We start from the raw sequence: 17,539 nt of genomic DNA on the forward strand, positions 1-17,539 counted from the left end.
AAACACGCACTTTCAACCCCTGAAGAAGTATCCGGGCTACGAGTCCAGCACGTCAATGACGTCCGCGGCTACAGAGTATGAGAAGGTAGGCTTTATTAACGACTTTTATGCACAGCATGGGAGGCGCAAATGTACGCGGAACTGTGCGCAAGCCTAAAACGCCCATCTGTACCTGAAGGCTGCGCAATGGCTTCGGCAGTAGGGGTTAAATTAACCGAGGCAATCCAGTCATCAAATTGTATGACTCAGTAGAGCTGATGACTGTGCACAGTGTGCATGTTATACCGATGATTGCAGAGTGCAAACCAACTCGAAATCTAGACTGCAGTTCTAAGAGGGTTTCTTTCTTTTTTTTTTTTTTTTTTTTTTTTTTTCCTCTTTTGCTAAGTCTGTCTTTTAGCCAGCAGCGGCATCTAAGACACTTCTTTCTTGTTCGCACTTTTGCAAACAGGCCAAACGGCGTAAGAGTTACCTCCAGCTGCACTAGATCGGCTAAACACGTACCCCTTTTCACGAAGAGCTCTTATAATCGACCGTTCAGACTGTACCAGCTTGCGACGTGACCGTATCTCGACGCCACGAACGAACGCCACACTGTCCCTCCCGTGCCTTTATTTATTTTGTATATATAAGCGTCGCTTTTCGGTCGCGATGGCTGACGGGGACGGCCACGTATATAAGCGACCAGGCGAATGTGCCGTGGGAAAAAGGTCTCGGGAGGCTGGCCCAGTCTTCCCTTTAAACGGGCTCTACCGCCTCTCGCCTCCGAGAAGAGGGGGCAAGGCGACGCGAGCTTCAGTTGCTTCAAGGCCGAGTCCGTGGAGGAAGATGGGAGCGTGTGTGTGCGCATGCGTAAATAAGAGCAGACCTGCCGGCAGACCACCTCTCTGCTCAGCGGCAGCTCGGCGTCTTTAACAAGGGGTGGGTGGCCGGGCTCCTCCTGCATACTTGCGAATCAAGAGTCACGCTCGGCTCCCGGCCGGCGCTGATGGGGCCGAGGGAAAGAGGTAGCGTTGGAGGGGGGAGGGGGAGGTCGTCTCTATCGCAGAGCTACCGGGAAGCGTCGCCCTATAAATAACCTGATGGTGTTCTAAGCGCCGTCAGCTCGCGCTATACTCAGCCGAGGAAAAAAGAAGAGCTCGGCAACTTTACACGCGCGAGTCGCAGCGCGCACCGCGAGGGTTTATAACGGTGTTAGGTGAGGCGAAAGGGGTGCGAGGAGCGGTCTCGAATGGAATGTCTGGACTAAAATTGTTTTCCCACTCTCAGGCGATGAATGCAATGCGAGAGCTTGCGAGAACCCTTTCGAAGCCCCTTCCCCCATTCCTCTGCCACTGGCGCAGCCGGAGTATTTAGGGCTCCTGAAGTCGAAAGCTTGACCACAACACCTGGCTGTGAGATAAAGCCAACACTTCAACGCCTAACTGGAGCCCCCAGTACAGCTTAAGGATTACGGGGACCGATTATGAGTAGCACGTGTTACCGCAGTCCTTAAATACCACACACACACACACACACACACACACACACACACACACACACACACACACACACACACACACACACACACACACACACACACACACACACACACACACACACACACACACACACACACACACACACTACAAATGAAGCCTGATTTGACTGATTGAATTCGAAATGGTTACCTTAATGCTAGAGCGACTGAAAAACACCCCACAGTCAGTTGCAACCGAAGAATGAAATCTTTTACGCTCGTTGCAAGGGGTATACGGCCAGATTGCATTGGAAGTTGGTAAAGGAGGAGAAAGCATGTGGAAAAAAGAGAAAAGAAAGGCGACCAGTGCGGTCTTCTAACAGTGATGGATTAACCAATTACTTTGACAAAGTACCGATCAGCCGCATGACAGCAGCAAGCAGGTTAGAAGCGTTGCAATCGGCTGCCACGGGATGGGAAGTAAGAACGTGGGATGGGCTGTGAAGCAATCGGCCGCTACGGAACCCTACTTGATCAATCCAAATCAGTGCGCACGTGTTAAGTACGCTCCGACGACGACCAGTACAGCTTGTCCGTTACTTACATGAAATGCAATAAATAAATACTTGAGCAAGTTGGTAAACATTAACTGAGAAAAAAAAAGCAACAGCTCTACAAACACAAACACAAGCGGAAACAGCGCTTTCACAGTGTCCCCTTTCTGTCTTTGTTTGTAGAGCCCTTTGTTGGTTTGTTTTTTCACAATGAATAGTTGGCATAAAGTCCCAAGTTACCACATTAACATGCAAGATCACCCGACATAAATACAAAGCCCCACATTACCACTTCATACGAACGTGCCAGCGTGGCCTACAGCGGTAGGTAGCATGTTTGACTCATAACGAAAAGGGTCTTTGAGGGATCGATTCCCCTCACCCTCCCATCAGAAAGGAGTAGCCCGAGTGGCAGCTCCTGTGAAGAGTCTAATACACGTGGTTGCGTGCCATCGAACAACCCTGCGGCCAATCGGTACCCGTTGATATCAGCTGCCAGCCCCAGGCGCAATGCTGCTTAATTCACTCAACGGAGCCCCCGTTATTACGCCGCGGCTTCCTCGCTTTTATCAAGCCCTCACAGGGCAAAGCTGTTCAGGTTTGTTTCCGTTTCTTCAACTCACCCGTGCCCGGCCCGTTACATTCGCAGCCACCAAAAATAATCTGGCAGCGCCCCTGGTGTTGTGAATGTACAGTGCACTGCAGAGAGATACGTCTCCCGACCTGCCCTGCGCGATCATCTGACGGCCCACCCAAACACACGCACGCACAAGTGCAGGGTGCACGCGGGTATTTTCAGAGACAGACGGGCGACGAGAGCGGAAATGGGGTCGCGACGAAAACAGCACCACCGGAAGCTGCAAGGTGCGCTCCGAATCCCCGCGCCACTCAGAAGCAGCCAGAGAAGTCCCAAAGATTTGTGAAAAACCCCGGCTGACACAGAGTCGCCCGCGGAGCAGGCTGTAATCAGGCTATGCCGACCTCCGACCACGATCCTGCCTGTTTTTATATATGCCTCGCTTTTCTTTTCTTTTTTTTCCAAGATGAAGTTCTCGCGCTTACCACAGAGCTCTGCTGCGTACGCTTTCCCGGGCCTACGCATTGCGGCGACGGTTGCCTGCAAGGAGTAAGAACCGCCCTTTGCAATGAAAGCGCTCGTCATAACGAGGGCACAAGTCGCTCCGAGATCAGCTCTTGACAGACGCTGTACCACATTCCGGCAAAAGAGCGTCTTTATAAGAGGCGTTCTACTTTGTGGGGCTTACTAGGCCCGCTTGCGTAGGGCGTCTTTTCAACGCGACAAATGGCACGAGAAACAGAGGCACGTCAGGGCTCCGCCATTCATACGACACCGGACAGTGGCCTGTTGTCCAAGAACGCCTACTGTCGTCAGACTAGAGCGCGCGGCTAAGTTTGCCAACACTGCGGGCAGCGGAAAACTTAAAAAAGGAAAAGGATGTAAAAAAGTTACCACATGACAATGAAGAGGCGAAACAACTATGCAGGTATAGCTAGTGCTGAGCCACATACGGCCCGTGAAATAAGTCCCAACACAACGGCACAAACCGAGGAGGCGACGGTCGGCAGTGGCCTTCCTCCGTTCTCCACCTCAGGGCACTGCACCCGCACGCCTGCCCCTTCTCCTCCTGCTCTCCCCGCTTCTATGGCGGTACGCACGAGTCCGGCGTGATCAAAACCGCACCGGCGGTAGCAACAGGGGCGTTGCTTCAGCGCTGGTTGCTTGGCTGCTGCATCAGAGAGAGTGCACTGTATAAACTTCCGCTGGCCGCCGGCTCTCGCGGCAATATGGCCGCCGCCGGCCCTTCTGCCGCTTCAGCACTCAGCGGCAGCCGTTGGTTGCCCTTTCCCTCCCGCTGGCTGACTCAGGCTAGAGGGGAACCGACAGGGGAGAGAAAGAGTTCCGCCCAGCGGGTGGACTGTACGATGGCTCACCGAATCCGGTGCAGCGTAGTAGAACACACAACTACCATCAGCTGATCAGAAGGCTGGTGGCAAACGCACACAACCCTTATCCAAACAAAAGTGTACAATGCTCTGAAGACCGAGAAAGAGTGGAAACGTCAATGCGTTAGGTCAGCTGCGCGATGAATACGTCCGTAAAACGCGGCCGTAAGCCGCCACTGTACTTTTGCGCTGTCCCGGCGCATCAGTACCTTCCTCAACGCTGCACCGTATTACTAGCGAGGGCGGAGTGAGGTACACTCTTGCACGCGGCGCCGGACCGGCACCGACCGTGGTCACGCTCGCTTGCGTCCGTGCCACAACGGCCACCTCGTAACGAAAGTCAGCGAACGCCGGGTCGACTCGACGGCACGGCGCAAAATGGGATGACTAGTCGGGATCCAAGGGAGAGTGGGTTAGCGGCGCGTCGGCTGTAGCGCACGCCATCCGGAATACGGCTCGCGGTGGGGTCAGTGTCGTGGTGCCTGATTGTTTCAGTTCCATTGCTGAGGGAGCGCCTGAGGACGCCTTATCCTGCCTTTCACCTTCCAGGAAGACCAGTACGTGACGGACGGCCGGAACGAATTTTAATTTCGTTACTGCAAATTTTTGTGTACAAAATACCAGCGCAGCGCAGCAAAATACACGACTAAGACACGAGGACACACAAGAGCTGGTATTTATACACAATGAACCACCAATTGGCCGAACTCTTACCCTACTGCAATTTTACGCCAATGAATAAGAAACGATACTAATTTCCACGCTGCAAGGGGCACTGATCAGCAGGTAAGCTAGCTGGCATGCAATTGACTATTATTTTTACTTCGTTGTGCACTCCTCGTTGGCAGCTCCGCCTGCTTTCCGATAGGGCAGATAAAGTCCGCGAGTACACAGTAATACCGCAGAATGAAAAGAGCCCAACGGCATCGCGGTTATGTTCGCGGCACTAACCCCGAAAGACAGAAAGGAAGAATCCACCGCTACCAGAAGGCGGTTACGCAAGGTTCCGTGGTCAGGCCACGGGACTGTTTCGAACACGGCTGGCGATAGGAGCTGAACAAAGGAGAAAAAAGGGGCGCTACACCAGCGGCAGACAGAAGAGGGGAGCTCGTCGCCTCCGCGCGTAATGACAGGAGGCGCACGCGCGCGCTGCCGGGTCGACACGAGTGCCCGGCGTCTCTAATGAGTGTCCCGCTGCCACCAGCCATGCGGCGAGCGTCGTCGCGGTGGCGTCAGCGACCCAGACGACGTCGGCGGACCGGGCCGCCAGCCTCTTCGGAGGAGCCCGCACTAGCCCGATCATACGCCCTTCTTTAGCATTCAATGCGTTGGGCAACGCCGCGCGCGCCGTTGCTGCATGCGCCCACGACACGCGTCGCACGACACGCGGTCTCCCGCCGCGTGCTGTTATAGCCCTCAAGAGTACTTCGCGAGGGGGTTCATTAGATGATGCGCATATCTATGTCGCCGTCGTGGAGAGGGGAACGCCTTGATCAAGGGGCTAGCAGCGTTGCCAGACCACTACGTTTACTCCAGCCTAAATCTGGTCTCCATGGTTTCAGCTTCAATCGCTTTATACCCCTTGCCGATAAGTAAGAGAGCATTCAACCGCGCACTTTCCCATCCACATAAATGCCTTCACGGCAGTGGACGTAGATAAAAAGCAAGGGGAGGTGGGGGGTACTGAAGCGCTCCTTCTTGAAAGGTTTGACGGGAACGGCTGTAATGGCTCTCGCTTGCCGCCGGCTCGTTCGCCTACATGACCAAATTTGTTCTCGCCTAATGAGTTGTCTTAAATTGTGCCTCTATGCTCCCACACAGTCGCAGTAGTATGCAGTCGTTAGTAACCAAATTATAAAGACCACCCGACATGGATATAAAGTCCCGCTTTAACCATTACGTACGAGGAGGAGGGAGGAGAAGACTTATTTATTTACAGCTCTTGTACACAGAGCATCGGGCTCAGTTCAGAGCTACAGTTGTCGCCGCCGCCTCTGTGAACGCGCTTCCGTGCGCCCGGGGCAGCGTGTCCAACTCTGGATCCAAGGAACCTGAAGAGCTGGATTGCGATACCCTCCCACCTCAATAGCGAAGCCAGCTAGAGCATGGCTTGGTTCGGATTGGTTTGTGGGGTTTAACGTCCCAAAGCGACCCAGGCTATGAGAGACGCCGTAGTGGAAATTTCGACCACCTGCGGCTCTTTAAAGTGCACCGACATCGCACAGCACACGGGAACCTAGCTTTTCGCCTACACCGAAAAGTGGCCGCCGCGGCCGGGATTCGAACCCGCAGCTTTCGGCACAGCGGTCGAGCGCCCTAACCACTGCGCTACCCCGGCGGCCGCGGGGCACCAGCGCATGGATTTTCTTCCTAGAATGTGCAGGGACATAACTGTCAAGAAGCCAAAAAAAAACAAAAAAAAAAAACGCGCACGATTGCTGGTTACGAGAGACAGATTGAGAGTCGGCAATACAAGCCGCTTCGTCGCTGCAAATATTTTGCTGAATCAGCGCGCATAAGTGGATCAAAGCCCCCTGGACTTGGGAATCTTCTAGGACGAGCCTCAACACGGTGACCAACGTTTAGACAAGACTGCGTCTGGGCCTCTCTCTTTATACTAAAAAAAAAGTGTCCTTGTACAGGCTTCATGATGGCACGTGAGGCACACAAAACCGGAGCCTAACCAGCACAGTCAGCACGGAATCGCGCCATAATGCGGCCTCGTGCAGTTACGATATCATGCGACCCCCACCGCTGGGGCTCGCTGTTATTCGGTTAAGAGCAAATGCGCATATGAGCGGGCATTAGTTCCGCATGGTGTGTACCGGGCCGAGAAGCGAAGAAATTGCAGGAAGCGAACGTGCAATACGAATGGCAGGCCGCACTTTCTGCGGTTCCTGTAAGCCACGTGCCAGACAAAGAACGCCGGTCAGTTGTCGACCAAATCGATAAGACATAATAATAGCTAAGGCTTAATCTTCAGGCAGCATCCTTAATAACGTCCGCCGAAGGCGAATAGCGGGTGAAAGCCTAAATATTTTTGCAGCCACACGTCGGTGAAGGAGAACAGGGAAGACAAATGTAAAACTTTAACGGAGGCTGCATGAGCAAGAAAAGGAAAACCATACGAACACTGGAAGCAGCTCAAAACGGCGGAAATCAAACATGCACTCGGCGCACGCGCAAGTACAATGACGCATGAGAAATGAACAACCGTTGAATACCGTATATACAGTCGCGTCAATATCACCTCTTTCTGGTTTACTTCTCTCCGAATTTTGCGTAACTAGAACAAATAATTGTTTATAGAGATTAGGTCGTGTGTAAAAATACCCACGCTTACGCGCGGGCTATTCACATGACAGGGAGCGTGGCATGACGTCCTCCTCATTACGCGAGCCCGAGAAGAAAGTAAACCATCGGAACGAACTCGGCTACTCGTGCGTAAGGGTTGGTTGTCATACGGACTCGCCCGACTGTGTGCGCACGGCAGCGAAATCCGCACGCCTCGAGCTGCACGCCGGCGCAAGCACCCCAGCACGACCCGGTCATTCCAGAACGTGCACCGCCTCCGCAGCGAAGTCGCGCCATACTCGGCCTCTGTTAAAAACGTGCAGCACTAGAGAGGCCTGGCGTCGGAGGCTCTACAACTATCACCAGACCTGATGTAAACAGCTCAAACCGCTATCTCTCTACTGCACATGCACTCGTAACAACGCGCCGGAATTGAAGAAAACGTCACGTCACCGCGCCGGGGCAGTCGATAATGAAGTGACTTTGTTAACTGACCAGTATTAGTTCGCGGAGGCTACCTTGCTGAAGCTCAATTTCAGCTGCAGACAACAGTGGCTGCTCACCCGCTAGTGCACCACCATACTCGAAACGCGTCGATCACGCCGCCTCGACCGGTAACTATTACACACGCAACGCCTCTCGAACGAACGGCAGCGTGAGATTACGCCAGAACAGCACAAACGCGAAGGCGGGCTGTGCACTGGACGCCGGCATGCAGTTGCGAGATGGTCATAAGCACCACGCTACTATATGCCTTACCTAGCCGCCGCTGCTGAACGAGCTTCGTGATCCACCGATTCACGAGAACGATCCCTCGGGGACAAGGCGCCGACGCAATAACGGGAGGAACTTATATATGGGAAGGAACGAAATGATCACGACTGGCCCAACAACCTTAAGCCATATGAGCATATCGCAGCCGCGCAAGTGACACGAACATGCTCTCTGAGGAAATGTTACGACGAGGTAGCTTGGCAACAGCGGCAACGAACCCGCCAGAAAGGCAGTGCGAGATTCCACGCGGCGCCCTTCCTTGCGAACGCCCGGTGCTGAGGGCGGGGGACACTGTCCTCATCGGCTGGCGACGGCGGAACTGTGCACAACAGGCAAGTATGTCATTGTCGCGGGTTAACGGTTAACGCAATCAGTTCTTAGCCCGTGTTATGCACGCCAGAGAAGAGCACACACACAAAAAAGAAGAAAGGTGAGCAAGTCCCCCCGGCACTGATCTATATCAGCATCCAGCGAACGATTGCACGTCAAGCATAAGTAAGCAACGTCTTATTTTATTTTGTTCGTATCTTTCCTGAACGTGCATGCACCTATATAATACCATTCTAAGGTCATCCCTTTTACGTTGCCCATGGCTGTACTTTTTATTTTTTTCGTTGGAAATGTCTTCACGGGTTCTTTTTCGAAGCATCCATAGAGGTACTCCGGGACAGTAGAATACATTCAAGCTTCCCCTTTACCAGCGGTGGAAGCAGGCTCTAGCATTTTGGAGCAGCTTTGGAGCAATAAAACAAGTTTTCGAGCTCTCGAGTTATGTTTCGGAGCATGTTTCTAAAGTGAAACACCTTGATTATTTGCAATTTTATATTCCTGACATACAAAAACAAACAATTTGGTCCCTTTTTAATCAAAGTTCAATGCTTTGCTGACTGTGCACGCATCAAAATATGCATAAACGTATAAAATAACAGCTGACCGGAGCAACGATTCCAAATAGCCAAATAGATTAGTACCAAACGCAATGCTTGCTTCTCCATTTCGTAACTGAACCCAAAACTTGACCGAGAAAAAACTGTCTTGTTTACTTGGCTTGACAGAGAAATGTGCAGTCTGCCACTTTGATGTGCCCAAGCACTGCCACTAGTCTGGGATCAACATCAATGGACAGCATGTCTCCACTCTCTATCTCGTTCATATCACTTCCGATCTCATGCCTGAACCGATACGTTCCTGGGCACTGGTCAGTAGTGTCCCCAAGGAGGTCAGACGGCACTCAAGGTATAGAAAAAAAAAAAAATTTCCTCCTTCAGCCAGTGGCTCCTGATGTTTTTTCCTTTAAAGACACGGGCACTTCCGCTAAATTCGACGTCAGTACACTTAGGCAGCTGATTTGGAGTAGTTTTGGAGTAATATTGTTCTTTAAAGCAGAATGGAGCAGCGCTTCCACCCTTGCTCTACCTGTATATGTGTATGCAATGCAAATGTGAGGATTTACTCGCATGTAGATGGCGCACGCGTTGTGCAGGGCAGTTGATTTCGGAATGCGGAATGAAACTGGGAAGCGGCGATCCCAGTTTCTCATACACGGCCGTTAGTAAGCCGCATGACACCGCTCGGGCATCTCTTTCCACTATGTAGATGTAACACTCTGGCGAAATCGTCTTTCTGCAACGCATTTAGTTTTTCAGAAGCTAATTATGCCTCAGAACACGGGCACTGGCAGTAGTGGCGGTTAATAATAAATGACCGTTTAATACAAAAATTATTCGAAATGAACTAGTTTCATCACAATGCTTCCTTACAGCTGCATGGTCGCTTCAGATTCTTTTTGTTTTGCCGCCCGTTTTTCCGGTCCTCTTGCATCACTCGTACTGCGTGAAGGCACAGAAAAGCATTATAGTGAACCGCGATAAGCGCCTCAGATCACCAAGCAGACACTTTCACTGCGGTCATGACTCGCTAACATGACCAGCCAGATATGCAATATGATATGAGGGTGCCCCGACATGAGGCTCTACTACGCTAGCACTCGATAACGGCGAAGCAGGTGACGACTGTCAACGCCTTGCTCCAGCTGCGAGACTCCAAACATGGAACCACAGTCCAGACACGGAGGAATCGTGGTCCAGTGAAGCGCCTGTAGTACAGGTCGTTGCTGCCGCATCCCATGCTCAGCGCAGCCAAAACAAAAAGGAGAAAAATAGCGAGAATTCGTGCACCCATGAAAAGTGCGTCAGCGGTTTTGTTCGCTGCGGCGGGAAAACCTGTTTCGATCGCCGCGAGGAAGACGGGAAGGGGCAAAGAACGAAATAAAACGAAAAAGGAAACGGCGGCCCATCCAACAACCGAGCGCACAGTCGCTGCTTCTAGAAGCCCGCCGCTCGCTGGATGGACGCGCAGAACATCCCGCCGGAGGGGCCCCTCTGCTCCCCTCCCAAAGTTGCCCATCCCCCGGTGCACGGCAGAAAAAGCTGCTACGCCGGCCACTAGCTCAGGTGCCCGAGTTACATGCAGTGAACGGGGGAAGCACGAACATCAGCAGCCGACTATGACCGAAGATGCGAAGGGACGCAGACGGCTTCGGGATACGCTGAAACGACACTAGGACAGAGAACGTATACAACGGTATACATCAAGTGCTACTTACAGGTTAGCGCAATCTGAAGCAGTCTAGAAGCATCGCTACCAGACAGCTCAAACTCGAGCTCTCGGCAAATTCGCCAGCGGTCAGTTATATCCATACTTCACTAGGTCAGCCTCGGGTGCGCAAAACTAGCGCGCTCACGTTGTTCCGTCAGCGTGCAGCGAAGGATCAACGTCTGTAGACAGGCAAAGAACGCGCTGCGATTTTGAACGCCGCTGCACCCAACCAGCGCAAGAAACACAGGGAGCGCTCGCGGAAGTCGTTTGCTACTCGGCTCACCAAGGAGAATTCCTCTCGGACAGGAAAGAAATGCGGCGACGACGCACGAAACGTTTCTGCGCGCCGTGAAGACGCAGCCTTGTTGACGACGACCACTGTCGCGGGTCCGACCAAGGGGTACGGTGCCTCAGGAGGGGCGGGGGACGACAAAAAGGAGCATGAAAACGCCGTCGCGCCAGCAGGCTCCCCCTTTTGTACAACCCCGCTACACCGCGGACCAATAGCGCAACGGCCGCGGGTTTTAAAGGTGTCCCGAACTCTTTCTCTTCCTTCCCCGGCCCTCAGACTGCCTGATTGTCCCGCCATTCAAAATGAGAGAGAGAGAGAAACGTCGAGCCACACCTGCTTTTTCTCAATGGCGATTCGTCCCCACTGCTTTGCGCGGTGAATAAAAAAAGTGGACCGATAAAGAGAGATATACATATAAGCGCTGGTGGACCTGCGACGAAATAAAAATAACGCTAGGCGCGCATTCTACACCCAGGTACGGGTACCTGCATCCCCAGATGCCTTCCCATATGCCGATCCGGCAGAAATCGAAACCTCTGCGCTTGCATGTGTATGTACAGCCGCCCTGATTTTTAACAATATAGCGCGAGCGTCGACCAAACTGCTACTCAGCGCCTTATAACGGCGATAAGCGTGCAACACGGCGAGAGTTCGCGCACGCGCACGAAGAGAGAGCGTCTTCTGCTACGCTGTTCGGATCACAAAGACACACGCCCTGCCACAGTTTGCGACGTTCCACATTCTTGCGCATGCACGAAATCTCGCCGTTTTGCACGCTTATCGCCGTTGTAAGGTGCTGACCAGCAGTTTGGTCGACGCTCGCGCTATATTGTTAAAAATCAGGGCGGCTGTACAGTAACGTACAGTAGTGCCAGCTACTTTTCCTGTCGGGACGGAATGGCAAATAAAACGGTTTGACAGCTCTGCGGGAAATGGCTGCAAAGAACTGGTAAGGCCAGATCACAAATTCGTCAAAAAACGCGTTACAACGATTAAAATCATGATGATTGAAGAGCTTAACAGGGCCTCGTAGTGCATGCAACATGTTTAGGATAGGTATCCTAGGTTTAAGACGGTAGAATTTGAACTTGTATGATTGCTTTCAGCAAGGGCTAGTAGGCACTGCAGCTTGATCACACTGCTTGTGACAAAAGTGTGCACGTTTATCGATTGTGTCAATGCTGGCATCAATCCCATATGAACAAGTATCGAACTAATTTTTGCGTTACCGTGAACGGCAGTTAACAGTTCCGAGCCATGGTTAGGCGAAAGTGCTTCCTTTAAATGTAGGGAGCCAGTACGATTACACAATGGAACAGAGCAAACCGATACCACTTCAGATTTCACTTTCGGAAACTACACAAAGATTATTCTGCGAAGATGCCACAACCCGCGGCGTCCGCATGGCATTCGGCCAAAAGAGGCCGCCAGCGGCGAAATCAAAAGCGCGGTCCTTACGAGTTGTATGAGGGGCTGGACGGTCCTGCCTTTTCCATTTTGGCTCACAGCCACCTTCTTGCCCCTTCGATGTTCATTCATCGCCGTAGCGTCATCATTGTGGTCCGGTCAGGAAGCACGATGACTAAACCCAGATGAGGCCGGTTGCGCAAATCGGTCAGCTCCTGCGCTCGCTAAGTGCAAGTTGCTGCTTCCTTATCTCTGCGTCATCGCTTTGAAACGACGAAAACCAGGTAGTCCCGATGGTATTTTCCCCTAGATATTCGTCTTAATTACTTAAGCAACGTCGAAGTATGCATGCGATGGGCAGGTGTGCAGCCAAGCATTACTCTAGACATCGTCATCCCTAAAATACCCCTAATAAAACTAGTCACGGTTATAACACATCAGCAAACACTGCAACGTAAATAACGGATAATACACGGGATAAGCTAAATTAGGCGAATAAGCGTGAGTAGGTTCACCACCGCAACGCTTCAGCTACGCTCGAGAGCGAAGTAGTTATCTACCAAGCATCAGATTCGCCGGCACTCCTGTAGTGGTCAATGATTAAAACAGATATGCTATTTTAGGCAGGTTTCAGTAGTGCCAATGTCCTTCCGCTGTTTTTTTTTTTTTTTTTTTCTGCGACTAACTTTCTCTCCAGCCTAAGCAAAGCTGTCACAAATTGTAACGGAGCACGTCCAATAAAATAAAAAAGCCAGAACGCACACTGGGAGGAGAAATGCGCTAACAGTAAGCTGCCCTTGCCGACAGGTATGGCGATTATACACATATTATACGGACACCCACACGCAGCCCGCAAGTTGGCGTGCACACAGAGAGCGCCCGCGCGCTTTGTTTACAGGGCAGCAGAGGCGAGCTTTCAAGAGCGCAACCTTCGGGCGTAGCTGCGACGGCCCACTTATGAGGGGCTACCGTCCGCTGTGGCAAGTAAGGCAACAACGGGGGCGCGGGAAAACTTGAGAAATAGAACGCCATTCGTGACAGGAGACCCGGAGACCTCGCGGTATGAAAAATAAGCAGCCTAGGTCGCGGCTGTAAAACACTGACGTCTCTTACCTTTCCCGATGCCTTCTTGTACCTCGTGATGGCCAGGTCGACCAGATCCCGGACGAGCAGATCGCCATTCCCACACGGGACGATCACTCGGACCGGCCCGAAATTCACTGTCACTTTCATGACGGCGGAGCCGACGGGAAGGAAAACACCGGCTTGCTGCTGTTAGCTTGCACGAGGTATCCAACGGGCAAAGAAAAAAAGAAATCAAGAGTAGGTGGGCCCGGAAGACCCAAGCACGGAGACACACACACGCACGCGCACACAATCACACGCGTCGCATTAAACAGCGACAATTAAAGAATCTGCGAAAATGCCGTGGAAACGACTGACGAACACAGGAATTCAAGTTGCTTCGATACTTTGCCCGCGCACAACGAATTGCAAACGGCGTGCGCCGTTTGACGGACGGCGCTTCACCCGCACGACAAAACAACGGCCGCGGCTCTCCGCCGCTTCATCTTTTATGATTCCGTCAGGCTGGCTGTAACTCCGCACAGGACTTCAAATAATCTTCGTACCGCCATCGCGGTCTTCACGGGGTCATTCACACGAAGGAATCGGCCGGAGCTGGCGCTTGGCGTCGTTCCTCTCGAAGGCGAAGCGTCGTTGAAGGCGCGCCGGCGCTCGCCAAACCACGCACGCACGCACACACAACACGCACCCGTCACACCTGGCCCCTGACCCAGGTAAGCCTAAATGTCCGACAGAGACCCTGGCAACGCTTGAAACTGCAGACCGCGGTGCCGGCTTGCGTAGTAAGACATCCCACGCTGTTTATGAGGCTGTGCTGAGAACGAAAAATGGCACGATCTGTCGTCATACGCCACGGTACTGTTTTTGTTCGCGTCAACGGTTTCCCCGGCGCCGATCAGGAACACACAGGAGAAGCCAGCCTGACGCTCGCTTGTGTGTCCGTACGCGCGGCCGCCGTCGCTTCATTACAAACGTTCCCATTGGCTACAAGAGTTTGGGACAACCTGCGGATTCCAACCAATGGAAGCTTGCCGACAGCAGCGACGCCGTTACTGTGCGCTGCGGCGGGCACCTAGCGGCGCCGGTTTCGGTTTCGGTTGCTGCGCGCGAAGGAGGACGCGCTGTCATGGTTCCACGAAGGAGGATGCGCTGTCATGGTTCCACGAATCATCGTTCAATTATTTGATTCCTTCAAGGCTTTCGAAACGACAATAACTACCGTTGTTGATAGTAGGTGAGCTTGATTGTGTGATATTTAAAGTCAGGAATGGGTGCACGTATGAAACCTGGAAACGTCAACACAGATGAAACGCCATAACATTCAAACAGGAAGCAATTTGGAATCTGAACAAAATAGCTTGGTGGGGATGTAACATACGACTTCCTGTAACGTCGTTTATATGCGTTAACAGCGAATTGAGCTTGACGTCCCAGATTTACCAACCGCACTTCAAGAGGTAACCGCAATGTTTTTGCTGCCATCTGTCGAACGCCGGAAGAGCCACAAAGCAAAGACTCCGGCCACTGCCGCGTGAGGGCAGCTTTTCACGTGGGAAGCGTTAGGGAAGCGGCGTACGCTTCAGTTCAGTTCAGGCGTTCAGTCGTGTCCGACTCTTCGTGACCATATGGACCATGTCACGCCACGCTTTCCGGTCTCTCACTATCTTCTTAACATCACATAGCTTCATCTGCAATGCCTCGAGAATGCCATCTAACCATCGCGTTCGCTGCCTACCCCTTCTCCGGCGACCCTCAACCTTTCCCAACATCAAATCTTTCTCCAGCGACTCCTCTCTTCTCATCAGATGACCAAAGTAGCTGAGCTTTAACTTTAGAATTTGACCCTCCAATGAGCAGTCAGGGTTTATGGTCGACAATATCGACTGATTTGATCTTCTGGCAGTCCATGGAACTCTTAAGAGTCTTCGCCAGCACCACAATTCAAACGCGTCAATTCTTCGGCGGTCAGCCTTTTTCACAGTCCAACTCTCGCATCCATACATCACAACTGGAAAGACCATAGCACGGGTTATACGGATCTTGGTTGGTAGACTAATGTCTCTGCTCTTTACTGGGCGGTCAAGGCTAACAATTGCTCTCTTTCCCAGAAGCAGGCGTCTCCTAATTTCATGGCTGCAGTCTCCTTCCGAGGTAATCTTGGCGCCCAAGAACAGAAAATCTGTCACAGCTTCCACTTCTTGTCCATTGATGCTCCAGGACTTGATAGGGCAAGACGCCATGATCTTCGTCTTTTTAATGTTCAGTTTAAGCCCAAACTTCTCACTCTCTTCTTGTACGCGCATCAGAAGTCTCTTGAGTTCCACTTCACTTTCTGCCATTAAAGTGGTATCATCCGCATATCTAAGGTTGTTGATACGTTTTCCAGCAATCTTCACTCCAGCTGAAGACTCGTCCAGACCGGCCTTCCTCATGATGCACTCTGCATATAGGTTAAATAGGCAGGGCGACAGTATGCAGCCTTGCCTCACCCCTTTCTCAATCGGAAACCAATCAGTAAGGCCATGCCCAGTTCTGACTGTGGCCTCTTGCCCTTCATAAAGGTTCCTGAGGAGACAGATGAGGTGAATTGGAACTCCCATCTCTTGGAGAGCTTGCCACAATCTGCTGTGATCTACGCAGTCAAACGCTTTAGCATAATCAATAAAGCAGAAGTAAATGGGTTTCTGGAACTCTCTTGCTTTTTCCATGATCCAGCGAAGGTTGGCAATTTGGTCTCTAGTTCCTCTGCCCTTGCGAAACCCAGCTTGCACGTCCGGAAGCTCCCGATCCACATACTGCTGCAGCCTACCTTGCAGAACTTTTAACATCACCTTGCTAGCATGCGAAATAAGCGCGATCGTGCGGTAGTTGGAACAATCTTGCGTTCTTGAAAATGACAACGCAGTTAACCCTGCACGAGAATGCAGGCCCACTATACATAGTGACGGTATAGAGCTTGGACGCTTTGTAAAGGCCAACAAAAAGGGCAAAACTTGTGTTTCGCAATGCAGCTCAACATACAGCTCCTACTCACCTCTGAACAAACAGCATAGAGTCAAGTTTCTGTATCCGTCAGCGAGGAAGGTCCCATGAGTGACAGGGAAGAATAAATAATAAACATATCTTTCTAGATATGTACGCTAGATACCGACAAAACATGTGGGCAGGGGTAAAGCCGTAAAACGTAACTTTCACTGGCCATTTAACCACAGGAGTGGAAAGAGAAGAGACCAGAGGGCAATTTAGTCCCCTGCCTGCACACCACAGTACAGCGTAGCTTTTAAGAATCCAATTCCCTGATGAAAGTCGTGAAAGGAGCAAAACATCAGGTGAAAGAAGATTCCTTAAAATATGTTCCACGCAAAGCCCGCAGATGAAACTCGCTGCAATGTACCGCGGTTCATTCAGAAGTCGAGTAGCATGGCCATCTCAGCTTCAAAATTTGGTGCCTCTATCCCTTTGATTGCAAATATGTTACGCACCACCCACTTTCAATTTCCCCATTTCTCTTCAAACATTGCAGGGAAGCAAAATGAGAAAAGTTTGCCCGAGAAGGTCCATGTGCTGAATAATTACTTGTAAGACGTTCATTAATAAAATGTATTGAACTGAAAGCGAATTTCTTGCAAGCAGTGCTACAATGCATTACTTGCAATGGCAACAAGTAACAGCCTAACACATACTAAAATGACGCTGAATTTAGTTCGCTGCTAAGCGTTATAGTATTGTTACAAATAAACGGTATGATAAAGTTTATATAAGCATTTAAACTGCATAAATATAGTATGCAAAGTAAATGTACCGTTCTTGAAAATGACAACGCAGTTAACCCTGCACGAGAATGCAGGCCCACTATACATAGTGACGGTATAGAGCTTGGACGCTTTGTAAAGGCCAACAAAAAGGGCAAAACTTGTGTTTCGCAATGCAGCTCAACATACAGCTCCTACTCACCTCTGAACAAACAGCATAGAGTCAAGTTTCTGTATCCGTCAGCGAGGAAGGTCCCATGAGTGACAGGGAAGAATAAATAATAAACATATCTTTCTAGCAATCAATTGGGCTGTGCGTATGGCACCTTATGGCAGGCATCATTTCAAAGGTCTTGCT

General features: G+C 51.3%; 1 protein-coding gene across 9 annotated transcripts in view; it reads right to left on the minus strand.

Annotated features, from left to right (window-relative positions):
* baz (par-3 family cell polarity regulator) overlaps positions 1-14,381 on the minus strand; it is a 233,780-nt gene extending 219,399 nt beyond the window's left edge. For all 9 annotated transcript variants that reach the window (XM_084594725.1, XM_084594718.1, XM_084594717.1 and 6 more), the window contains exon 1: positions 13,457-14,381. In XM_084594725.1, coding sequence (XP_084450851.1) covers positions 13,457-13,576 — 120 coding nt within the window. In that variant the 5' untranslated portion in view covers positions 13,577-14,381. The remainder of the gene's footprint in view (positions 1-13,456) is intronic.
* Between the last annotated feature and the right edge of the window lie 3,158 nt (positions 14,382-17,539).

The sequence above is a fragment of the Amblyomma maculatum genome, chromosome 2 (assembly GCF_055883805.1).
Source record: "Amblyomma maculatum isolate TAMU_Amacu chromosome 2, ASM5588380v1, whole genome shotgun sequence".
Classification (NCBI taxonomy): domain Eukaryota; kingdom Metazoa; phylum Arthropoda; class Arachnida; order Ixodida; family Ixodidae; genus Amblyomma; species Amblyomma maculatum.